This window comes from Euprymna scolopes, chromosome 11, assembly GCF_053919585.1.
Source record: "Euprymna scolopes isolate OS-2025 chromosome 11, ASM5391958v1, whole genome shotgun sequence".
NCBI classification, from domain to species: Eukaryota; Metazoa; Mollusca; class Cephalopoda; order Sepiida; family Sepiolidae; genus Euprymna; species Euprymna scolopes.
In genome coordinates, this window is record NC_136492.1 from 101,661,745 (window position 1) to 101,689,734 (window position 27,990).

Below are 27,990 nucleotides of genomic sequence, written 5' to 3' on the forward strand. Positions count from 1 at the left end.
ACAGGTCATATTGGAGTTACCACCATTTTCGGCACATACGGAATTTAATAATGCCTCCCCCCTGGGTCAACCACATACGGCACCCTCAGAAAGAAGTTTATTAACACGTGCGAAATTTCCAAACTTCAGAATGAGCTCATTACAAGCACCTTGGATTCTTAAGCAATCCTGATCCATCTTCACACATTCATATTGATGACAGCAGTTACAAACCCACTTGCATTTGGCAGTGCAGACTCACTTTCACCCATCACTTTTAACCGTGCAGACTCACTTGCAAACACACTTGCAGATTAAGAACACAAACAAGTGAAGACCTACCTGCACTTAAACCAGGGGAATGATGAGGAATTATATAACCTATGACATTCTGCTTATCCATTGCTCAGCTCCACAGCATACTCCAAACAGACATGGACATCCATAATGTATCTCGCAAACACAGGAGGCTAATTTCTTTCGAAATTGCACCATTTATCTCACCAGGCAACCCCACAACACAAAAGTTGGTATCGTCACTCTGCTTTTTGACAGTCATCAACCAAGATATAGCCTTCAAACAGAGTCAGCTACGACATGCCTAGCGATATGCTGCCTAGTGCTACAACTTCTACCGAATCTAGCAGACACATAACGCATCCACTTCAATTTGCTACCTACATCTAGTGAAATACTTGCAGCATTTTTATTCTTTCTCCTTAGATCGACTTCTCGTCTAGGAGTGGGAGTGTTTAACTCAAAAATAGCCGCATGCAGCACTCTGATCATAAAAATATCAGTAAGTTCAAGCCTTGTACTATTCTCACAACATCCTCACTTCATTAATCCTTCATTATGAACATTCAACACAAGAAAACACTTATGTTGGAACAATTTAAACTAATATTCCTCACACGTGAACCAAATGTTCATTATTTTATATAAATACACAGCAATCCTACAGCTCCCAAAGGAGATCGTTATCTCTGGGAGGATGATATCATGTCCCCAGAACACTTTATTACCTACCTTTAAAAAAGGAGATGTAATCTTTGGGGATAATGGTAATATGACTACAGAACAGATACTACACTATACTCCTTCCTCCCCTCAAGAGGAGGAGATAATGCCTAGGAGGATGGTATCATGACAACAGAACAGTTACCACACTATCCATAAAGGGGCGGTAATGTCTGGGAGGATGGTCTCATGACAAAAGAACAGATACTATACTGCTATCCACGCTCCCTTAAGTGAACAGTAATAAATAGTGTATTCGTTTGAAATCATATATTAAACTAAAGTGACCATTAAAGATAGCAATAATATATTTTCGGCTTCAGACAGGCGGATACCAAATCTCCATGAGTAATAGATTTAGTAGTGAAATTAGATTAGAATTTTACATGTGAGAAAAAACAAAACAATTTTGCCACGTTTCTAATTTCAAGTACCTGAGTTATCCCCCTTGAATATTTACTTCGGCTGTTCCATCCTTCTTGTTATTACCAGCGTTAAATTAGTATTACACTAGAAAAGTATGTCGTGTTTTGATAATTATATTTCCAACGAGCTAGTTTTCTAAAATTTTTATTTATATTTATTTGATACAGTTGTTGATTGAAATAACCGTTAAGAAACACAGATGAAGATTCATTTCTGATAAAGTTTTAAACATGTCCCGTGTTAAAGTGACGCGAACGTCATTTTTGTAGCGATGATGCTCATTAAGATTGGATATAATATTTCTCGGTAGTTATTAAAAATGTCGGTGAGTATAAAATTGTTCTCTGTTTTTGACTGTAAAGTACATGTATTCACGGTGTTGCCAACGTTATAGATCAAGTTAATTGTTGTAAATAAATACAGCAATTGTTACCATCCTTGTTTGTTTGGTATTGTTGTCATATTGGTGTGTAGTGTTTCTGTTTCAAGCCAGCCCTTTTTCTTTTTGGATTTTATGATGTTAACCAAAATTAGTTATTAATTACTTATGTTTATGTCTACATTTTTTTTTAATAGGTAGCAGTGTAAGTTTTGGAGATTTCAAACAGTTTGAATGCGTTTTAGTTAATTTACGATTTTCTTCATTAAAATGATAATGTCGAAATGTCAGTGATATTAAATAACACCTTGCACATTCATATTGGATCCGTTTCTTTCTGTTTGCGTTTTTTTATTTACCTAACGTGATTATTATTAAACAGTTTGCTCCCCCCAAAATAGCTGCCAGATTTTATCAACTAGTTATGTCTGATTTTCCAAGCGATGACCCAGCAAATTAATCCACGATATTAATTTGTTGTCGGATTTTTATTTTTAAGGACAGACTTTTTAGGAGCTAACTGTTTCAATATAACTCACAAATTATTAATTAATATTTGAAGTTATTAATTTCGTCGTACGTCAACCTCTAAGGTTACGTTTTGTTTCCCTAAACATGCCTAACAAATTAAACAACAGTTTATGTTTGAATATGTTTGTGTTTTATTCACAACGATTTAACTTCCGATCTTTTCCCAGTAGTACACCTGTTTTCGTATCTGGTTACCTTCACGGAATTTCGATTTGAACCCTTTATTTAATTCACACGGTGGGGGGGGGGTTATGGCGTAACAGGTAATCCCGTTAATTGATCATCACTTCTTATTAACAGTCTTGTTGAGGTTGAAGACACACAGGTGATAAATAAGAATAACATAAATTAACACTGTGTTCGAACGGAATAGTTAACAAACTTCTCTCCTCGTGTGAAAAATGGGTTTCTAAATAATAACATTATTAGGTGCTTATTCAAAGTGGCACTTATGGCGGCAATTAAAAGTAAAGAAATTATAGAAAAGTCTGAATGATTTACGTACTTTTGGAATATGACATCTTCGTTCTGAGAACAGAGATGTCATATTTCAAAAAGTATTTTTTTATTCAAGAAAATCAACTATTATAATTTACTACCAAACTGTACTGAACATAAGGCTGCTTTTTATTATTATTATTTTTTTTTTTTTTTACCTCGACACTGGGACTTGAGTTCTCTCACTCTTATTTTTTTCATCGAATTTCATCATGCCCGACGAAAACACTGCGACTCGACTCGCTTAGTCGTAAAATTTGATTTTCTTGAATAATAATAATAATAAAAAAATGACGTTTCTGAATTTTTGAGATGAAGATCGGTTATTCGTATTATTTGCCTTCATCGGACTACTGTTCTCATCTCGAGTGTGATTTTTCACGTTTTGGTCGATGTAACCTCCGACCTTCTTCAGGTGTATCTTGTCGAATTCGGGAATGTTTTTCTGTCGAACTTGGGAATTTGAACGGAATTTCGAGCGGAACCCTTTATTTACTTCACGGTTACCCCCGTGAAGTAAATAAAGGGTTCCGCTCTTGTTCCGTCAGCCATCACTGGATAGAGGTCCTAAGTAATTCGGATTTGTATTTTTCGGTCGCCCATACTGAGGATTGAACCTTCAACCTTCAGAAGTATGTAACTTTTTACAGTTGATTGTTTCAAACCACTGCGCCACGGGTCCGCAAGAAATAATTTGGACAAGATACACCTGAAGAAGGTCGGAGGTTACATCGACTGAAACGTTGTGAAAATCACAAAAGCGAAAAAAATACTTGATCAAATTACGTGATTTTTCGAACATGACATCTTCCTTCTGTAACAAGTACGTATATCAATACAGACTTTTCTGTATTTTCATTATTTTTTAATTGCCGCCATATGTGCATTTTTGAACAAGTACCCATTATTATTTAGAATCCCACACAGGAGTACAAAGGTTAACTATCCTGTACCTTAACTCGTTAACACTTCTAATCGACTGATTGATGGAATAAGAATAAAGGGTTCACTTCAAAATTCTCATGTGCGAAAATGTGTAACTGAAGAAAGTCGGAGGTTACATCGGCCAAAACGTTATGGATAAAGAAGTATAAGAATACTAGTTTGAATAATCTAAATAAACGTAAACAATTCTAATAATCTGAAAAAAAAAAAAAATCCGAAATATGTTTGATTGTAATTAGTATTTTTTAAATTTTTTTTTAAAGTCGCAAATTAAAACGAACGCAAACCATTAACATTTGTATATATGCAGAAGTAATTAGGAGAGATCACATATTTTGAGCTTTTGGTGTCAATTGAAATGAACATATTTACACTCTTTAATACTATATATATATATATATATATATATATATATATATATATGTGTGTGTGTATATATGAGTGAATATTACATTATTATTAAATTTGTAAATCAACACCGTCTGCTGAATCAACTCACCTCCAAAAGAAAATTCTATTTTTATTTTAGAATTTAGAGTGTGGAGTCGATTTACTTTCTGTAGTGTATATAAATTTGGCATAAAAATGTTGGTTTCAGTTTAGGGCCATTTAGGACAGTTAACCAATATATTTTTTATTATTAAATGTCTCCATGAGAATTTACACCCTCTCGGTGATCATTCCTTACAAGTATCCCCCCCCCCCTGTTAATTCATAACTCTGCCTTTTTCTAATTTTTTTTTTTTAATGGCCTTCAAATCGTGATCTGTTGCGGCCATTTTCGGGACCAACTTGTGAAAGTTTTGAAAGCTGAATACTCATTTATGATTACAAGTACGTTTTTTTTTTTTTTTTTTTTTTTTTTAATGAAAATAAACGACTGGCGAAAAAGAGGAGAAACCAGAGAAAGCAGCTGATTTGTGTTTAACGTAAGCGACATTCACTTAAATAAACAAGGAAACCAATCATTTTTCTTTCTTTTTTTTTTTTTTTTGACTTGGGAGTCACCACTTCGAAAGTCACTCGATGATAAAGATGAATGTAAGGTGGTAGTGTAGTAATTGTTAATGGTGTAAATTGGGTAGAATTTGATTATTTATGGGGACAGCTTGACAAGAACTTGTTTACATTGGATTTGAAGGCTACAATATTGTATTCAACCGAGAAGCAGGCCTGTGGAACAGTGTTCCACAGGTGGGCAGTTCTGGAAAAGAAGCTTTGCTCATGGAATCTGTGTTTAGCACAGTTAAAGAGTTAGGGAAATTGTATATAGTGGTTGTAGTTAGTCGATTGTTTTTTTTTTTTTGTGAAACTTTTGCAAGGGGGTACCATAGATTGGAGTTCAGTTGAGCACTTGTCATGAAAATAACTATAGAGCAGAGATAGACTCGCAACGTCTCTTCTGTGGGGGAAAGAGGTTGCAGGGGAAAAGAAAAAGACATCGCTTACTAGGTTTTGAAATTGGTTTCGAACTCTATCAAGGCTGGATAGGGCGCGCTGTGGCTTCTGCCCAGATCCGGCAACAATAGTTCATTTTAAGGTGTACCTGGCTCCTATACAGATAAAGGATTGCACCAGCAGTGAAATACTTACTACTAGAGCAGTAGAGTGATCCAACCATTTATCCAGCGATCTTGACAACAGATTTGATATATCTGTTCCATTTCAGATCAGGAGTAAAGGTCAGTTCCAGAAGCTTGGCAAGACATGGAGCTTCCCCAAGACGGGAGCCATTCATTTCAGTTGGGGTGTGATGTGGGTCAGAGCATAAAATACAAATAAAATAATGTTTCTGAATTTTTGAGATGAGGATTGGTTATTCGTATTATTTGAATTCATCGAACTATTGTTCTCATCTTCAGTGTGATTTTCACAATGTTTCGGTCAATATAACTTCTGACCTTCTTCAGGTGTATCTTGTCAAACTCGGAAATGTTTTTGTCGAACTTGACGAATTTGGATGGAATTTTAAGTGGAACCCTTTATTTACTTCACGGGGGTAGCATGCTTTTATTCGGTCAGCCATCACTGGATAAAGGTCCTAAGTAATTCGCAATTTTATTTTTCGGTGGCCCACACTGAGGATTGAACCTTCAACCTTCAGGAGAATATCACTTTTTACAATTGATTTTCCAAGTACTCTAACCACTGTGCCATGGGTCCTTGCAAAAATTTTGTCCAAATTCCGGAGTTAAACAGAAACGTTCCTGAGTTCGACAAGATAAGTCTGAAGAAGATCAGAGGTTATATTGACTGAAACGTGAAAATCACACTCAAGATGAGAACAGTAGTCCAATGAGTCCAAATAATACAAATAAAATGATGTTACTGGTGGTGTATATTTTCAAGTGAAATCCCAAAGACATCAAAATCTACTTTACAAAATATTTTTGTTTTTGACAAAATCCAAATTATTAACTTATGCATAATTTTTGATGTGCAAATATGAAAGTAGGATAATTGATTTCTTATCTCTGGTAATATCTTACAAAGAAAGAGGAGTCGAGTAAGTACTACTCATGGAATAACAAGTGAAAGGATACTGATGCATTTTGCAAACAGGATTCTCATAAATGTCCAGTAGGGCTGAACTGACAAAATATATCGAGCACTGGTCAAGTTGATCAGCCAAGCAGAATGCAACAGCAAACGTGATTAGCCTATACGAAGCCGAGAAGACAGCTTTTGATAAATTAGGAGAAAAGTTTGAAAAAGAAAAAAAGCAGGGTTTGTATTACTGTACACATAGATTCGAAAAAGTTGTCAAAAAACAAATATATAACAAATAAATGTAACTTATCTTCCCTTTGATAACATTTATTTGTTAGTGAAACAAAAATGTAGTAGGCAAAAAAAAAAATAAATAAATAAATGTTCTGTCAGCAACAGTACAACTTCAAAATAGTCAATATCGCCCACCTCCAGAAGAGAGGGAATTCCTGTCCGTGATAACCATGGTAAAAGAAGACACACTCCAATCGCCAGAAATACCCACACACACAGTTTGCAGGACACTGCCGACTCGTCTCTAGCCTCCTGCTTTTATAGTGGCCGGGAATTATCCATTTGCATAATCACATGAGACAGAAACGTGATTTTCCGAGAGTTGCATGGGGTAAATGCTAATAAAACCCCCCGGACGCCATCTTGGAATTCTCTTTTTCCCCCCAACTGGTGACACAACAGACATACCCGAGGTAAGCTCTTTTTTCCCTCATTTTAGTTATTGCTGCTTCTGCTACACTCCCCCCTGATCTCATGATCACAAATGGGGCAGGGGGGCAGTCGTCTCTGTCTGGTACTTCTCCGAAGAACCGGAGGCAGCACTTCCTCCCTGCCATCCTCCTCATCGCCATTATTGCCACCAGTCTGCTCCATAGGCGGTGTTTCACAATCAGGGCAGGGGGGCAGTATTCGTTTCTGTCGGGTACTCCTTCGTAGAGGCAAGACGGGTGGTCCTTCCTCCGCTTCTTCAGTATGTACATTATATGGCTCAAAATCCTATTCGTCGTCCTGCATCATACTCTCTGTCTTTTCAAAAGACATCATACTGTCTGAGTCTCCCTCTTCCTCCGATGTAACAACATAATGGCGAGGGCACAAATCCTTCACGTGACGAGGCACACCGTCCACCAAAATTGACTGAGGGCTGATCACCTTGGTCACCTCACCCTTGCCGAACCTCGTGGTACATCGATTTTGCGGTCTTCTGACCCATACGCGATCTCCAACCTGGTAAAAGCTGTTCTTGGGACCTGGGGACGCAGTTGCGAGATTGGTCTCCTTTACTCGAACTTCATATTGATAAATCCTATTGGCAGGCGCAGTGGAGGGAGATGTGTCGTCTCTTGGTGTGATGTTATACCAGTAGACAGCCTCCTGTATGGGACAACACATTCTAGCCGCTATTCGTTTCACTGTACGATGACATCGCTCCGCTATGCCATTCCCGGCTGGAGCGTATGCACAGCGGAATCGCAAGTGAACTCCCCATTTACATGCAAATGCTTGGAACATATTGCTGCAGAAAGCTGTGTCATTGTCTAAAAGGAGTTCATGCGGCGCGCCACGCTCGAGGAACACTGCCTCCAACTGATGAATCACGCTTGCCGAGTCCTGCCTTGCCAATTTCCTCCAAATGGAGAAACGCGATGGACCACAGTCTGTTAAAGTTAAAAAATGGAAGGTGCCATAATGCGTGATATCCATTCCAATTCTCTGCCAATTCTCGTTAACTTCCAGCTTTCCCTTTTCCCACCTGACTGGCGCTGGGTCAATGGACTGACATTCCTCGCATTTCTGTATGACCGTTCTGACAGTTGCTTTTGTCGTGGTTGGACATCTTCTCCTGACAAAGTAGGTAGTGCGTCGCACCCCCGGATGTCCACTATCTTTGTGAATAGCCATGATTTGACTCTCATCCAGCTCGTCTGTGTAGACCGCGCCTATCACTGGGTCAAGACCGTTTTTCTTTTTCATTGCCTCAAACCACCGCTGTGGCACTCGTGTCAGTCGGTCAGCAATGTTTCGTGCTGATGGAACCAGCGTCACATCCACTGTCAGCCCGTACTCTTTCACGAGCTCCTTAAGAGTGCTTAATCGCCTCCTAATAAGCATCTCGCTTGCTGCTTTGGTGCGTACTCGCGCCTTTCCAGTTAGCGTGTCTGAGACCCAATGGTATACGCAAACAGAATCTGTCTTTATGTGTAGCACCTTGCTCTGCCACTGGAGAGCCAAATTGATGCCTTTCAATACGGCATCCAGTTCAGCCAAGTTGATATGTTGAGAGTCATCTTCAGGTCGCAGCCAACATGCATCTTCCAGCACAGTTTCACACATCTCCAAGGCTGCCCCAATTGCTAGGGAGCTAGCATCGACCCATACATTCAGCTCTTTGCCGTCCACACACCAATTTCCCTGTGCCGGATCGTTCTGCTGTGCAGATTTTAAGGTTTCGAACATCATACGATGTAGTACGGCGTCCCTTGCTTCATCATCCCAGCCCTTCGTTACCGAACTTACTCTCCTTCTGAGTATTCCGCAAGCCACACGAAGCCAACCGCACACCGGAAAGTGCCCGACAAGTCGACCACACAGGGAAAAGATTGTTCGTCGCGTAACAATACTGGGAGCCTCCGGAATTGCATTTCCTCGCTTCCACCGCAGTTCATTGCGTTCCATCCTGACTGCCAATCCCAGCACCCGTGCACCGTCCTTCAACTGCTCCGGGTTCTTGCACTCCAACCCGAACTGCGCGAGGTGTTCTCTCACACGGGTCGCGGGCACCACGTCTTCATTGACAAAAATGTCATCAATGTAAGCAGATGCTGCGCGGCTTATAACTTCTTCCTGAGATAGTACTTCGCTGACAATTGCTCTCATTATCAAGGGAGCCACATTCAAACCAAACCCCAGACGGGTCAGACAGTATTTTTTCCCATCGATTTCCACAGTCTGGTATGGCCACAGTGTCTCATGGACCCGGACTTGTAGGTATGCTCTTCTGAGGTCCAGTAGAGACACGTTAGCACCTTTTTGTCTCCACTCACGCAGCTTAGCCGCACAAACATCTGCGTTGGCCGTAAATGCGTCTACGTAATGATTTAGCTCCCGGTAGTCCATTACCGGGCGCACTTTGGCTTTGTTCTGCTGTATCACAGCCATCAGGGGAATTAGACCTTTGGGGGGTCCCAATTTATCCTCTGGGTATGGCATAAGCCAACCATTATCTATCCAGGTGTGGAGCTCCTGCGTGTATTCTTCACGAATTTCTGCTGGCACTGGGTACTCTGACACTCGATTATGCAGCCTTTCAAGGGGGTGGTCCACAGACCATTTCCACGATGCGATCTACGTTCGGTTTTGATGGTCAAAGGTAGCAGTGAAATCTGGTTCATCGATAGAAATGGCTGCGCATTTAATACTTTTCCTGGTGCCCAGCCGCACTGATCCTGTAAGCTTGACAACGACACCTCCTAGAGCTTTTATGGCGTCGATCCCTAGAAGCAAGTCAAATCCCAGTGGCTTGCCATGCACCACCAACACATCGACTCTGGCAGACACACCTTCATCAGTGGATACAGAGACCGTTCCAACACCGCAGCACGCATGGGACATTCCACCAATTGTGTTGACATTTACGTTTGTTTTTCTCCAAGACCGGCACCGGTCTGCATGTAAAATTGTCCTGGAGCATCCTGTATCAATAAGCGCCAAACATCGCGTCCCGTCAACATGGATGCTTATCACCGGGAGCGTCGTGTTCACATCTTGGTTGGGAAGGAGACTGGCGCTTATGCGTCCTCCCCTTGCTCATTTCCCGAGCAGTTCCGAGCCCAGTGTCCACTCTCACCGCAACGGTAACACCGTGTTCCACGTTTTCGACAGTCCCTTGCAAGGTGGCCTTTAACATTGCATTTGAAACAGGTCAAATTAACAGGATTATTCTGGGCCCTGTTGTTGGGTGAGCGTGTGGCCGCAACCACATCCTGATTTTGTTCGCCAGTCGTCGTCAAAATTCTCGCTCTCGACATTAGCTCCCCCATGGTCAGGGCTTTGATGTTCGGCACCTGTTGAAGAGCAATTGAGATGGTGTCAGGGAATCCAGTGACAAAAATTAATTTTGTGAGTCTCTCTGAGCTTTCTCCTGTGAATCCGGCCAATCCAACCAACTGCCTGATTTTGTTGGCGTACACATCCACACGTTCACCAGCCCATCTAACCATAGTTATTTTTCTATATGCTGCAAACGCGTCATCAGTAAATGCCTCCTTTAATCGAGCCTCAATCTGGTCTATTTTCTTTTGATCGTCCTCCTCCATTTCCATGTAGAGGGCCAGTGCATCGCCTTCCAGGTATAAAGGTAGCAGACTCGCTACGTCATCCACCTGCTGAAGTTGTGCGACAAGTCTCACTTTTTTCAGCCACGCTACAACGTCTCCCTCGCCAGAGAACGGCTTGATAATATCACTGCTTATCCGCACCTTCACCATATTCGGGCCGAAATAGCTTGAAACAAAAATGTAGTAGGCAAAAAAAAAATAAATAAATAAATGTTCTGTCAACAACAGTACAACTTCAAAATAGTCAATATCGCCCACCTCCAGAAGAGAGGGAATTCCTGTCCGTGATAACCATGGTAAAAGAAGACACACTCCAATCGCCAGAAATACCCACACACACAGTTTGCAGGACACTGCCGACTCGTCTCTAGCCTCCTGCTTTTATAGTGGCCGGGAATTATCCATTTGCATAATCACATGAGACAGAAACGTGATTTTCCGAGAGTTACATGGGGTAAATGCTAATAAAAACCCCCGGACGCCATCTTGGAATTCTCTTTTTCCCCCCAACTGGTGACACAACAGACATACCCGAGGTAAGCTCTTTTTTCCCTCATTTTAGTTATTGCTGCTTCTGCTACAGTTAGATTTAAAAAAGTTGTCAAAAAACAAATAGATGTGTATAGTAATACAAGCCCAAAAACAACCTTTTAGTTATTAATTTTAAATCATGGAGCAATTAATCTAACTATACTGGACAATTTAGTACAGATGCTGGAGCAAGTCATAAAGTACTGTCAACAGAACAAACTAATTACATCTGAAATGAGATGCAGGATATGGACAAAAAAAAAAAAAAAATATATATATATATATATATATATATATATATATATATGCAGTGAATAAAAATATTACTTTTCATCACTTTAAAAAGTTTCCAAAACATTAGTTTATCAAAATGAAACTAAGAAACTTGATGATTTTTTAGAATAATCAACAGAAGACAACAGTAGAAAAGGTGTGAAAAAAAACAAACAATATACAACAAATAAAAACAAAAGCTAAGTTATTCTTCTATCTACCTGGATAAATTTTTGTGCTTTAACTTATTTTAAAGTGCTTTTTTACTTAAAAATAAAGGTAATGTAACGTCTGTCGAATTATAATGAAAAACAAAATGGTTTCATTAGAGCCGTAGTCGAATCTCGACATTCGCTTAAAAATCGAAAATTAAACAAAATACTGACAGAAACATGTCCAATAAATGTCACTAATTATGCAAAAATTTAATGTTCTATTATTATTTTGTTTAATTTTCGAGTTTTCAATGATTATCAAAGCTTGACTATGACTTATGAGATCACCGTTTTTTGTTTTCTAACTTGACACTACCTTTATTTTTTAATTAAAAAACCTTTAAAATAAGTTAAAACATTCAAAGCTTATCCATGTACGTAGAAGAGTAACTTATTTTTCTTTTGGTAACATTTATTTGTTGTGTATTTATTTTTTGCTTTGTTGGCTATTCCGGAAAATCGCCAGATGCAGGTTGAGGCTGAGGGTTTTTTGATTCTATGTGCATGACTTAAAAATGACCCAACTGAAAACTAGTATATGATCACCCATTGATGATCTAGGAATAACTATGGAAAAAGACATGGCCTGCAGAAGTCAACACAGAAAGTGGTGAGATGGGGTGATCTTATTAAAGAATGGATATGATTTTGGACTGGATGGGTAGTAATTCTGGCGGAACGACAGGATAGGGTAAAGGTCTGAACAATAGCTATTTGCACATCAAAAAAGTAATAAATTTTTTTACATGTTTTAATGCATCTTTTCAATAGATCCCCCCCCCCTCCAAATTTATTCTGAAGAAAAAAAGAAAAACTGCTCAAATTTAAAAAAAAAAATTTGTTACATTTCATTAAAAAATCGCTATTTGGAAGTGGGTGATCATTTTATGTTAAATGTATATGTAAGAAACTGATACCCATCACTAAAGTAAAAAATGATTTTTTTTTCTAGTTTATTTTTACAGACAAGTTTTGTTGGTTGTTGACATGTAATCATCTAAAAAAAGACGTTTTTTTTTTTTCTTGTGTGAACAAGCACAGTGAGTATTAAATTGAAAAAAAAAATCAAATATCTCTAGACCTTTATATACTGTCTTAACTAATGTAGTTCATTTTCACCTTCAGGATGTTATCTCTGTAAAGTTGATCACTGAGAGCTTTGACTATGATTATATGTACTTATTGTGTTCTTGAAATGAAGGGAGGGGATCGATTAATTTAAAATGACCTAAAAAATTTTTCCACTTTTTTTTTTTTTTTTTTTTTCACTTTTTTTTTAACCAGCCATATTCATATTTAAAAAAAAAATCACTTGCCTACCCCTATGCTGATTGAGTAAAAACTTCTTATTACTACAGTAAAATCATGCAGAAATCTTTTGAACTAGATTAATTGCATAAATTTCTTTCCTAGAACTCTCCATCTAGACCACGATACTGCAAAACTGCTTCCCAACTGATTATAACATGGTTGTTTTCGAGTGTAATGTAAATAAGTTCTTGTTGAGCTGTCCTCTTAAATAATTAAAACCTATCAAAATTCCACCATTACTGATCATGCTGTCTCACTCTCTACCTAACACTTATTAACCCTCCAAGCCTTGATAAGCAGCAATTCCCAAGTTGAAAAAAAAAAAAACAAACAAAAAAAACTTTTATGACTTCTTTGCAATATTGCACTTGTGTTTTTAATGTCTTTCTGGTTTATAAGTAGTTCAATGCTGTTGTATGATGGATTTACATTTCATGTCACATCTGTTAAAATAATTTGACTTTAAAAATAGGAATGTTCTATTAACCATTAGTCTTTTACATTCCACATTAGTCAGTTATGAGCTTCAAAATGGATAATTTCAGTACGTACATGTCCACCAACAGAACAGTCTATCGGGCATGTATACATGGTATTATGATGCATGGAAGTGAAACTTTGCCAGTGAGGGTTGAGGACATATGCTGCATAAAGAGAAATGATATGAGAATGATATGATGCATAATGTGAATTAAAGACAGGCTTAGATCTGATGACCTTGGAGGAAGATTATATCTGGACAGTATAGGGAGATGCATGCAGAACAGGAGACTGATGATATGGCTACATTGAAAAAAACAAACAAACTGAATGATAGTTTTTTGGTTAGTAGATGTAGAACAGTTGAGGTAGAAAGGTTAGTTTGCAAAGGGAAGTCTGTGAAAACATGGGAAAAAGTGATAAGGATGGTCTTGAGAGAAAAAGGAATAAAGACTTGACTAGAGATAGTTTGGAAGTCAATCACTAAAAGCTGTTCAACACATGCCAACTTGAATATGAATGAGGATAATTATAAGATTAAATTTTTTTTTTTTTTACATATATCATTTGAAGGTTAGTACTTTATAGTACTAACCTTCAAATGACACATGTAAAAATTTGAGATCAATTAAGAGATCAGTCTACAAGTTAGTTCTTTGAATGAAGCTACTGTTGCAAATTTTCAAAACAATGGTAAAATCTGAATTTAAATAAACTAATTTTCTAATGAAGAAAGATACTGTTCAAGCAAAGCATTGATATAGTAAGTGTTAATCAGACTCTGCTCTATTGAAATGATGGTTAGGATTTGGTATGCTGACTTTGAACATGGTTGCATAGATACAAATGATCTAAATGTTCATACTTAAATTTGGCAGTTGTCTCAGAAAATAAAAAGTTTGCATGAGATAGTAGTGTTTAATATATTAGAAGATAGTATACTCACCATTTTGCATGAAATTTTTCAATGAGAAAGCTGTTTTCACAGTGAGTGCTGTGTTTGCTCAGACACCTGTCACATTTTGAGTCTTGTTTTCCTTGGTTTGGATTCATTGAAGCTCCAATGTCTAGCAACTGACTTGCTAAACACCCACAAAATCATGAATTATCTCGCCAAAGCAACAACCATAAACACCTTTTTTCTAACGCACATGAAAATGCCTTTATCTCTTTATTTTTTTAATCGCTGCTTATCAAGGCCCACAAGCTGCTCAAGGTTAAAGATTATTGAGTTTGACAGGTAGACGGTTAAACACCTAGAGGATTACAGAAAGATCTTGTAAAAATAAACTTTTTGTATATATATATATATATATATAAACTTTTTGTATATATATCACAATGTTTATGAGCTTTCGAAATGAGTATCGATTATTCATATTGGAATTATTTGGACAAGATACACCTGATGGTTGGAGATTACATTGAACGAAACATTGTGAAAATGACACTCAAGATGAGAATAGTAGTCCGAAGAATCCAAATAACCTGTACATATCACAAATTAGCCAGTTAAGTGTGCAAACAAAAAAAAAAAAAGAAGATAAATATAATGAATTTCATTTCAATTTCAACTTGTGATAACTCGTTTATTTTTAGAAATTAACAAGTCTGGGTGCCCGGTGTTGCTTGAGTGTTTGAAGGTATGTGTTGAGCAAAAAAAAAAAAGAAAAAAAGTGGTAGCAGGCAGGCTCGAACTCATACCACAAAGGAGGAAAAGAATGTGTAAAAAAAGGATAGTGAATCCAATGAGTTGGTAATTAACTTTTGCCCTGGTGGAGGATATTGGCACAAGGATGAAATAAAAAAATTTTTTTTAAAAATAGATAGAGAGAGAGGTGGGATCAAAGTTGAAAACATAGAGCAATTAGTTTTCCTCGTTAACCATTGGGCCAAAGAGGATAGTGAATTCAATGAGTTGGTACTTAACTTAAGAATCATAGGAGTCGCCACGCATGCGCAGAAAGGAACATTGTTTTTAAATCTGGCCGGGGGTCAGGTAATGTTCCCGCTTTCTGTTGTGGTATTTATTTGTTTTCCCACAAAAGCAAATTAGACACAAGGTCGTTTTTAATGTGAGGGGAAAACCATTTCCCCCCAAAAAGGGGGCACTCTGGCAGTATCCCAAAAGAGTAGTAATTGTCTCAGTATGAAGGGTTTCTCCTACATTGACAGAGGACTAATTAACTTAAGTGAAGCATCAGAAATCCCAGCCCGAAGGCCAAGAAATGCTTTGCTGCTTTTTCAAACAGTTTCACTTTATACGAAAAAGTCAAACAAACACTCTTGACGACGCCATGGTGGGTATTTTTAACTCGATCAAAAGAAAGATGGGCAGTGTCCATTTGCGAATCTGAAATATTATGATCTTGGAAGTATGTGGAAACTTCTCATGGAATCTAACCGATGCGAGAACCCCGATGCAAAAAAACCTTTCATGGACAATAGACATATACAAACACTCGCGCCCATTTTGCCTTTTATATATTAGACTAGCCTGGGTGCCCGGCGTTGCCCAAAGGTGTGTGTTAAGCAAAAAACAAAATGGTAGTAGGTAGGCAGGCTCGAACCCATACCGCGAGGGATGAAAAAAAAACATGAAAAATAAAACAAAATGTGACTTCTTTACTGTTGCATCCATCGCCAAACCAGAAGTGGCAAAGATTTAAATTAATGCTAGTCAATCGAAAAGAGGGGATGACTTTCGAAAATATTGGTGAAAAAAGCGACCCCTCCTTGTAGAAAAGTGCCCAGTTGTGGGTGAAGGAATTAATGTTTTTAACCAATTTTTTTATATTTGTCATCCGAGGGGTTAAGCTTCAAAACGATACCAATCTTGTGAAAATCCGTCGCCTCTGTCGAAAGTTTTAGACATACATACATTTAAACAGGCAGGTGAGATTTATATAATAGATAACTTTGGATTTAAAGAAAATTTAATTATTTCTTTTTCATAAATGTTTGATTCTTTTATGTCTTTAGTTTCTTATTTCAGGCTATTTCACATTAGATTATTATTTTCAGCGACAATGATTTATTTTTTTAATGTTGATGATTTTCAATTTAATGCACACAATTGCGTGTCTCTCTACATATAAAAAACAGTCCCATCTTAAAGAAAAAATGCCATGGATCAATATGGACAATATATGGTTTTGTGTTTCACACACCCACACAAAAAAGTTGAAGTTGAAAACTAATGAATTAGGGAATTTTTTTCCTTATTAAATTATTTCTACTTTTTTTACTTTGTTCAAATCTGAGGATTTTTTTTATATTGATTTACTATTAAAAAATGTAGCTTGATCTTTACCGTTCTATGAATTATTAAGAAATTTCAATGTATTAGCTGTTGGAATTAATCTTATATGAACAATAAAAGTTGTGATTCTGTATCATTTACATTTTTAAAGATTTTTTTAACTTATTCAAAACTTGCATTTTTAGTTATACACCATGAAAATTGCTTTTTTGACTAATATCACACAAGATAATAAATTTTCTAATTTCCAACCACCTTTAAATTGTCATAATATGGTGTCTTCTTGTGCTACAAGAATAAATTTGGTATTAATGTTTATTTTTATTTTTTTTTGCAAAGACCTATGTGCCCACATTAACAGTTTTTAGATATAAAATTTTTGTTTGAGATATCCAATATAAGTATAAATGTACAATAAATTGGTAATCTGATAAAATAGATTTAGTGCATTTGTGAAACATGTTTTATATGTAATCATTATCTACAACATGTTAGACTTACTTGAGCATTATCAATTTTTAGTGAATGATTTTATCATTGATTTAATTTTTAATTAATTGTTATTTTGTTTAATCAACATGTAATTTTTTGAATTAACATTTTAGGAAGCTGAGGTCAGTTCCTCTGGACCAGAATCTGGCAGAAGTCCAGTTTCAAAGGTAATTATTTTTCAGTTTTTCATAAATAAAAAGTTTACTTTACTCATCAATAATTATTAGTTTTAAAATTTTTTTTTTAGAAGTAAGCTCTTTGTACATATAAGAATACCTTTTATAATTGGTTGTTATGTTAAAATAACACTTACATAATTTTAATAGTTGTATAAGTAAGAGTTATCTACTTCAGTGTTAAAATAATCCCCGAGAGTTATCTGCCCCTGGTACAGGAAGTACCGGTAAGTTATCTGCCCCTAAGATTTATCTAAGACCAGATAGAAGCAGCCATTTTGAAAGAAACTCAGCAATGAGCTGTAGAACATCTTCCATATTTTACAATCATAAAATGTAGCTGTGGTGCTATCCCTAAAAGATGAGTTTCCATGATATTAATTCAAATCTAAAGTCACTGCATTTTTATTTTTATTTTTTTCAAGATTTCACATGATCTGTTATATAATAGGACCCTACACCAGTAAGTAACGATTAAGTTAGCTAGTGTGAATTTTTGATGAGGGTTATATTAGTACATGTCAGAATAACCCAGATCTATAAAACAGATGGTTCTTGGGGTTGAATGAAAGGTCAAACACAGTAAGCAAAATATAGTCAAATGATATGAGGTGATGACGTCACACCTTTGAGTGAGAGAAACAAAAGGATTTTTAAAATCAGTCTAACTCTGGAAGTCGTGATGATGGGACACAGCCCAGTCATATGGATGATTTAAAGTGAATGTCACTTAGATGTTTGTCTGTTGCATTTCTCAATCCTCAAGTCAGAAAACTAAGTTAGGATAGACTAAGAAGTAAATAATTAGCCGAGTAGTCTCTTTATGAGTAAATTTTCTCTCAAAATAAAATCTTGAAGACTCAGCAAAGTCTCTGATGAAAAGTTTATTTTGTGTAAGTTAAAAAGATGATCACGGCCACATGTGGAAAAGACAATGGAAAGAGCAGCATGTATAAACATCGTATGCATAAAAAGACTTTATTTGGTTTGAGTCTTGATTGCTCATGAGTGAGAACAAATGTACGATTTGTTTTGTATCGTTTAGATTAATTCGACAATTGCTGTCATCTTGAGTGTTATCTGCACATTTAGTTTTTTTCTACATCTTGTTAAAAAAACAGAGCATTCATACTGAACCATACTGAACCCAGCAACCTCTTAATTTTGTAAATATTATGTTTTTAAGAACTTACAATTTGTTGATGAAATTAAAAATTCAATTATAATAAGTTAGAAATCATACCCCTAGAATTCCCTGATAATTTAATTATCTTTTATAATTTATGTAAACTTACTCCTAACTAGATTAAAAAATTAAAAACTTTACTTTAGAGTGCAGAGCTACCCTCGTTTTTTTGTTTTTTTTTTCCTGCTAAAACATGGCGACTTTTATACCTGACAAAGGTCGGAAGTGACATCAACCAAAATGTGCATGGGAACAATTGTTCGATTAATCTAAATACAAACATTCATACGTCATCTAAAAAATTCAGAACTCTAATGTATGATTTGATCACTCACAGATGAGAACGTACATGTGCGATCTAAAGTTGACGAAAATCTAACATGTGTATAGTATTCATTTGATGAAAATTTAACATGTCTACTCTGGCAGTTAAAGTCCTTATTGACCCAAAGTTTTGTGATGTGTATTTGTTACAACATAATCGGATGGAAGATGATGAGGATGAATCAATAAGTTCTCATCTAGTGATTGAATTTTGTTTACATTCTAAACATGATACTGGTTGTTTATTCACTTCAAAGTTTAATTACAGGACTGCCAGCTAAGAGAAAGAGGTGTGTCCGTATGCCTTGAAATTTTTTTCCCACTGTTAGATTGTGTTTCTAGATATTACATAGTATGAGTATTGCTATCGGTTATTCATTGAATAATTAGCATATTAATATAGTTGATGTAACAAATATAAGTACATCCGGATTCTTCCTCACAAAGATATGATTGGCTGGTTAAGACATAAATACAAACTGGTAGTACATTTTCGTAGAGATGTTGAATGATGCACTAGAAACCTCACACTTAACGATGTACTAGCTCCAACCAGGTGATCAATAGGTTACACAAACAGTAGTCAAAATAATTCAAATATTTCAAAAGTTTTACTAAGTGATGCCAATATACCTTAATCCTTGAGAGTTTTAAAGAAGTGCTTTGTTCAACGCAAATTGTTGCTGACACTAATGCCCAGATTATATTCACAAGAAGACTTCTTGATATTTGTGTTGTGGGGGGGGGGGAATATGTGGATACTGGATTTTTCTCTCAAAAGTATGATCTGATTGCAGGATGATTTATAAAATGTAAGATCTGTGCTTTTCATCTCAAGATAAAACTTGATGTCATCTGCATGTTTCAGTACTGAGCTATTCTTTAAATCGGAATCTTGATTTTTATGGTCACTAAAACAAAAGAAACTAAAACAGAATAAAATAATTTTCTAAGTCTTAATTCTTTTCCTCAATTTTTAAAAATATATATGCCTGTAATTTTAATTCCAAATGCTATAAGATGGATTCAATTCGCACTCATAAATTTGTTTTGTATTTTGCTCTAATTTTTTCATTATTTTAAAAATTATTTTTCAATTTAGGCAGACACTTAAATTTCTATAATATTGCATCTTATACATGTTTTGTTGGATAGTGGAAGATATTTTCTTCATCACTAAACAACTCATCAGAGATGAAAAGATATTTCTCAAAAACTGCTACAAAGTTCAAGATATGGAATTAAAGAAGGAAAAAAAATTTGAGAGAAAAAATGGAGATATGCAAAATCTGTAAAAACAGAAATTTAAACACTTGAAGTAATATCCCCCCCCCCCCATAATAAACTTCTGAAACAACATAGGTAATATCTCATGCTGCCATGATGGATTTCATATAGGTATATATTTTTTCATTTTTGAAGTCATTTTATCCATTTCAAAAAGTATATTTCATTGACTATTTTTTATTTCTAGTTGGATAGTCTATCACGAGAAGATTTGGTCAAGTTTATCAAGAAACAAACTATAACTCTTCAAAAAACCCGATCGCAATGTGAAAGTAAGTCATACATTTTTTCTTTTCTTTTGTGAAGGTTTTTTTTTTTTTTAATGTATTCACTTTGTTACTTGATACTATTAAAATATGCTTAGTCATCTGTAAAAGATGCAAAAATTGGAAAGCATTTAAACAATCGAATAGAAATTTATTTAAACTGACTTTAAAATTCTTAATAAATTATGTATTCGATGATAAACAATTTTGGAAATTTTATAAATAGATTAAAACATTAATAAAATTAGTTTTATATCAATTTGGTTCAATTAATAATTTAAGGATTATATAATATGATACTAATTGAATTTAATTTCAAAGATCCTATAAAACATTGTAAACAATAAAAATACAAAACAAATATGAAAGTAAAAAGACTACCGAGCAACGCTGGGTAAATACAGATAATTTTCTGTAGCAATGAAAATGGTGACCAGTGGCTGCAGGTTAAGTAGAACAAGGTTTAAAGAGGGAATAGACAAAAAATAAATTGTTTTTATTTCCTAAAATTTTTACCAAAGTAATAATTGAAAATATCTCTAAGGTTGTTCAAATAATCTGTTTTATATTCCTTATGGTTGGAGATAATTTAATTGTTATGAGAAAAAAAATGAGATTAGAGGTGCAGTGTTATCGATGTTCAAGTGCAAATGCTGCTCAAGTGTCTCTGTCAAATCCATCTGTTCATCACTAAGTCAAACTCATGTATTCATTGCTCTGTCTACTCATTGTTCAATCAAGTTTGTCTACTCATTGTTCAGTCAAATTTGTCTACTCATTGTTCAGTCAAATTTGTCTACTCATTGTTCAGTCAAATTTGTCTACTCATTGTTCAGTCAAATTTGTCTACTCATTGTTCAGTCAAATTTGTCTACTCATTGTTCAGTCAAATTTGTCTACTCATTGTTCAGTCAAATTTGTCTACTCATTGTTCAATCAAATTTGTCTACTCATTGTTCAATCAAATTTGTCTACTCATTGTTCAATCAAATTTGTCTACTCATTGTTCAATCAAATTTGTCTACTCATTGTTCAATCAAATTTGTCTACTCATTGTTCAATCAAATTTGTCTACTCATTGTTCAATCCAATTTGTCTACTCATTGTTCAATCAAATTTGTCTCAGTGAAATCCTTTTATTCATTGTTCAGTCAAATCTGTTTACTAATTGCTCAGCCAAATCTATTTATTACTCTGTCTACTCGTTGTTCAATGAAGTTTGTCTTGATTGATCAAATGCATCTATTCATTGCTCTGTCAAATCCGTCTATTCATTGCTCTGTCAAATCCGTCTATTCATTGCTCTGTCAAATCCGTCAAATTTTATTGCTTGGTCAAATCTATCAAATTTCATTTTTCGGTGAAATCCGTCGATTCCTAATTTTTGCAGTCACACTAGCACCAGCTTCTTTCTCTGCACCAATTGTATCACAAAGATAAAAAAAAACAAAAACTTCTGAACACCTTCAATAGTCTCACCATCCAAACATACTTTGGACTTATGAGTTCTCATCCATCTCCATTGTGTTGCACATCTTGCAAATAAACTGCTTATCATCTTTCAACCTACTTATAATTCTACTGCATTTCCTGTGTACTCAATGCTTACAAGTACCACAAAAGATTGGGTTGCTCCAAACTTCTTTTTATACAAATTTAGCAAGAAAACTTTCCGCTTTCTGAGGGCTTTCCCACACTACAACCACTTATCATCACTTTGGTCTTGATAACATTCACTCTCAAACCTTTATTTGCCATAGCATTCACATAGCCTGTCACTTAATATGTTGACCTTCCATTATTTCACATGCAAGCACTACATCATCAACTTAAGGCATCTCTTCCAGATAATCCATATAAAATTTCTTGGTCAATGGATTCTAGACACAAATGAAAAGCAACGGGCTCATTACAGAAGCTTGATGTACTTCAACTTCAATACTAAAGCTGTCAGTATATGTGCTGTTAATTCTAACATGATTTTGAGTAATTCTGTAAATTGTTTAAACAACCATAACCAGCCATTCATTTTCTACTAATTTATGCAAAGCCCACCAGACAATATCTCTTGGCACTCTGTCAAAAGCTTTCTCCCAATACAACAAAAGCAAACTACAGGCTCTTTTTCTTACCAAGATACTTTTCTTGCATTATCAAAAGATAAATATAGCATGATGCTGACAGGGATGCTTTTATATCAAAACAAATTATTTGCATAACCTGACATGTCTCCCCCTTTGCTGTCCTGGATTTTAAAATACAGACATCATGAATTGTTACCTTGACTGATGTTGGTGTCTGTTTCTATTGAAATAGTGTGCACCCCTCCCTGGTCCCGATAAATAGCACCAAACATAGATTTTTTTTTCTCTGACCATTCACCCTTTACTTATTTGAAAGTTATTATGTTGATGTTAAATTTGTTTAATTATTCTGTGAATAATTAACACTTTTTCTGAATAAGATGAATAACAGACAATTGGTTATCATTGTTTTAAAACTTACATGAACTGCAAAACAAGTCTATCAAGTAAACTATCATTTAGTTTTTTTTTCAAGATATGAGAATAAAAAAAACATCAGTAACGATTGAATAATTATTGCTTACAATCTGGTAGAACATAACATAGAAAGTACAGAATAGTTAACTTGAGAACTCATAAAAAAATGTAAACGACAAATAATTTATAGAAAACACTGTAGAATTAAATTCTCTATCATTTCTTATACTATTGACAGGTGGAAACTAAGATTTTTTTATATTTCAGAATTTTATTTGGATAAAAATCATATTGACACAAAAACCAAAATGGCCGTCAAAATGATCATTTCTTGTATATCATAATTTTTCTTGTTTGTTGTTCAATACACATACTAATAAGTCATGTATGTTTTGTACTTGATGTTTGCTTTGCTTCTAAAATCATCTTCATAAATTTTATTGAGTTTACAAGTATACCTCTAAACTTGAGAAAATCGATATGTCACTGTCACGATAAATAAGAATTTCCAATCAGATGGTTATGTGTGGTTTGACGAGTGTTTTTGTTATGGAGGTGCAACTTGCCACTCTGGCCTGACCCCCCACCCCAGTTAAGTGATCATCTTGGTGATCATTTTGGTTTTGTGTGCTGATAAGACAGAATTTGCCAAAATAAAATGTTGAAATAAAAAATCTTTCAGTTTCCACATGTGAAAAGTATACAGGTCGGTAGAGAATTTAATTCTACTGAGTTTACTATATATTGTTATTTTTAGTTTTTTGTTTAGGAGTTCTAACTATTCTGGAATTTACAGATTTTCTTTCTTCTGAGAGATGTTCTATTATCAATATTTATTCAGGACTGCAGACCAAGTTATTGCCAGACATTAATAAATCTACTCAGGGTAAATATGGTCTTGCCATCCAGGTTTTGCATTGATTGATATACAATATTTTGAATTTTTTTTTTAAATATTTGCATTGTTCAAGGATTTGCTTCTTATATATTTTAGTTTTTCTTGTTTGTAGTTAAATATACATACTAATAAGCCACCTACGTTTTCTGCTTGTTTGCTTTGCTTCTAAAATCATCTTCATAAATTTTATTGGATCTACAAATGATAAAATGTCTCTTAATTTGATAAAATCAGTACAACACTGTCATGATAAATAATTTAAAATTTAACTCCTATTTTATGCTTTAAAAGTATTATACAGTTGTTCCTCTTGTTTCCCCCATTTGCTGGGGGTCTTTAAGCAGTAATTGATCCAAAGTATTATATAGTTTGGATATAAAACAATCAAATTCTTTCATTTGAACTTTTTGATTCTTCCTTTGTAAGTTTTTTTTTTTTTTTTTTTTTTGACCTGATGCCTAATTTGTTATGCGGATATCTAAATTTGTAACTTTTTCATTCATGGGTTCAATTTCATCTGAGCTTTGAAATGTTGATATTTGCATGGCAATTATTATGAATAGAATCATCTTCATTTTGCACCATCATTTTTATTTAGTGCTGAAGATGATTAGCAAATTAAAGAGTTGTTGATACTTGTGTAGATTGGTGACATTTTGAAGCCAACACATTTCAGGTGAAAACATTATTGCATACTTAAGTGTCATGTCAAAATTAGTATAAATTCCAAAACTTAAGAAAAATGATCCAGTAGAAGATGTACTAGATGTATTTTTAACAAAACAATTATCCACAATTATGTTCTTTTAAAAATGTGTTTAAAAATGTCCAACCCTTAATTTAAGCCAATTTAAGTAAAGAGTTATTTTCCTTGTTTATCAAACTGAATTGGTCGCACAATTCTTTAGCATTAAAACGCATGATAAAACTTGATAATTCAATAAATTCTATTTTCACTTGTAATTATTTTTCTACTAGGTGATTTTCCATAATTTTTAGAAGTAATACTAATTCTAACATGACCTAAATATGTAATAATGTTTTCACCTGAAATGTGTCGATTTCAAAGATCATAAGTTTACACAAACACAGAATTGTTTTTTTTTTTTAAAATGAACACAAAATGTCTACCAGTTGAAAACATGTTTGCTTTGAGAAAATCCTTTTCACGTTTTGATTGGGTATTCTGCACCATTCAGCATGATTTTTCAAAAAATTTCCCTTTCCTCCCATTTTTTTTATGTGACTTTATTACCTGCTAAACACATTTTTTTATAATTTAGTTGTTTTATTTATCAAATGTAAAGTTATATTTTATTTTTGTAAATGTGAAAACAAAATAATTAGGTTCTTGTCCAGAATTCTTAAATAAAGAAAAATCTGTATGAAACTATGACTAAACAAAAATATTGTATTTAAAAAAATTATGTACATTGATCAAGTAGTTTTATTTTTATAAAGCAAATCATTTTTAAATGATTAGTGGGAATTCATAGCATTACAACATAACTCAATTCAAACTTGTGAGATTTATCATTCTTTTTTTTTTCCTTTTTTTCAAAATGACAGACAAGAAGTCTCTCTTCTGTTACTGATTTTCATATTTAAAAATAAAACTACTTGCTCAATTTACGTGACTTTTGGAATATATTTTTGTTTTGTCATGGGTACTTACATCATACAGATTTTCCTTTATTTTTGTTTATTAATATAGGGCGAATTCTGGACAAGAACCAACAATTAATTAAATTTCTCTTACATTCATTGTTTACTTTTCAAGTAATGACTATTTTATGGTGTTAAATTGTGTTTATTATTAGTATTATTATCATTGGATTGGAAGTAGAAGACTTTCCATTGTAATCTTTTTATTAAGTGTTCTATTTACTCAAATAAGTTAATATTATAATTATAATGACTTAAAATATTTATATTCATTATCTACTTTTTGCATATTTCTAATTAATTCATATTATTTTTGTAAGTTTCTAAGCTGATTACAGCTCACATGTTTTTAAGCAATAAAATATTGCTCTTAAAAACTATGCAGCTAATTGCTGATTATCATAATTTTAAATTTTTTGTCTTATGCTTGTGGTTAGACCTTTTGTGAATGATTTCCAACTTTTCCTGTCTATTGCCATTTTACTTGTGCCATCCGCTAAGATCAGGTTGTCACCAACTTGATTTCCATTTCTCATGCAGCCTGTCGCATGGCTTTAGACCATCAATGTCAATGTAAGACAAACTTTGAAGCATTTGAATGACTGTAGGTGACGTGGTCATACCAGGTGAGGTTGTGCAACATACTTTCTCGTTAGAAATTGGTAAAGTGAAGCCAGCAATTTTCTCCATCCAATGTGCTACAGCCAAGATTGTGTCATTCTGACATTTCATTGTTGACCATGTTTCATGAACATACAAGAGTACAGATAGGATATGTGTGCTGTATGCTATTTGGCATATGATGTGTTTTATAAAATTATTACCCTTCCATTTTGCCTTTACATGTTGTATCTACTTTTAATTAATATTTGCCATATTATCTCATTCCTTCATTGTCATTTCTTAGCTAAATGTCATTAAGCCATTTTTTTTCTATACTAGCAGTTCAGCCTGGCTTTGCTCAGGCCCTATGTACTGTTCATAACTTTATGTGTGTATATATATATATATACATATATATATATATATTAAAAAGTTTGACTCCTGTCCAGGTAACCTACATCTAAAATTTCAAGTGTTTAGACCCAAAATTGTCGGAGAAGTTTGGTAGAGTCTGCAGAGGTCAACTTTTTTCAACTTTGACCTTTTGGCAGCCAAATTTTTGCCCCAAAACGGAGTAAAAAGCCTGCTTCATGTCTGAATACCCTTTATGTAAAATTTCAAATGTTTAGGCCCAAAATTGGCTGAATAGTTTGCTACAAACCGCAAAAGTAGAATCTTTTGAACTTTGACCCCTTGGCAGCCAAATTTACGGCCAAAAACCAATTAAAAAGCTTTCCCTATGTCTGAATACACTTTATGTCAAATTTCAAATGTTTACACCAAAAATTGGCTGAGTAATTTGATAGATCGCAGAGGTCATTTAAAAAAAAAACTTTGACCTCAATTTTGACCCCTTAACATTTATTGTCTTGAGCTCAAATCAAATTAAAAGGTTGATCCATGTCCAAGTAACCGACATCTAAAATTTCAAGTGTTTGGACCCAAAATTGTCGGAGGAATTTGGTAGAGTTCTCAAAGCTCAAATCGTTGAACTTTGACCCCTTGACAGCCAAATTTCTGGCCGAAAACCGATTAAAAAGATTTTTCCCAAAATCTCAATATCCCTTATGTCAAATCTTGAGTCTGTAGACTGAAAATTGACAGAGTAGTTTGGTAGGAAAATGTACACACACACAGACAATTTCACTTTTATAGATATATAGATTTGCATTTTGTATAATTCTGGCCCTTTTCGTCTTCTGATTAGAAGCATTTAGTTTTGAAATGCCATGGCCTTAAGAGGTTTTTTCTTAATTTTCCCCTTAAATTTTCCTTAGTGTTCTGATGATATAATAAAGTTATATAACTTTTATTCCTTATCTTTCATTTAATATTATAAAATTATTGACAGTTGCCTGAAAATTCCCTATGTGGCACATATATGTCGCCTTATAGTTGTGTCAGTTTGCCAACTCATATCAATTGTTACCTCGGTAGGCGAATTTATTAATTCTTTCAGCACCTGCAGCAACTTTTCTTCCAATAGAACATGGATTTTGACAAGTGCTGCAAATGAAATTAGGTGCTACATGCAACACCGTGACACCACTTATTTGCATGTCCTGCTTTTGATGGAGTTTGAGCCAATTCCAAGCTTACATGGGTATTTGCTTTGTGAAACGGATCATCTTTGTAGCATCGGATATCGTATGTCACGTTGTCACACAAAACTTCATTTCAATCACTTTGCTATTATTATGTTTACTGTAAAATGGACATTTTGCAGTGTAAATGTGATCTATAAGCAAAAATGATGTTCTACATTTTAAAGGAGGAATTATACTAGCAATAAAGAAAATGTTAACATTTTACAAGGAAAGTATTATAGCAAATTATTGATAAACGCCTTTAACTGTTATGCCATGTATCTGGCATGGTATAATAGTTAAGTGTTGGTTGA

The 27,990-nt window shown here is 34.6% G+C and overlaps 1 protein-coding gene across 2 annotated transcripts in view; it reads left to right on the plus strand.

Annotated features, from left to right (window-relative positions):
• Positions 1-1,435: 1,435 nt before the first annotated feature.
• Positions 1,436-27,990, plus strand: part of LOC145288008 (uncharacterized) — a 167,041-nt gene continuing 140,486 nt past the window's right edge. The window contains exons 1-4 of one of the 2 annotated variants that reach the window (XM_080136009.1): positions 1,436-1,750; positions 17,298-17,351; positions 20,345-20,429; positions 23,766-23,810. In XM_080136009.1, coding sequence (XP_079992135.1) covers positions 1,745-1,750; positions 17,298-17,351; positions 20,345-20,429; positions 23,766-23,810 — 190 coding nt within the window. In that variant the 5' untranslated portion in view covers positions 1,436-1,744. The remainder of the gene's footprint in view (positions 1,751-17,297; positions 17,352-20,344; positions 20,430-23,765; positions 23,811-27,990) is intronic. The other variant, XM_080136010.1, reaches the window with a different exon arrangement.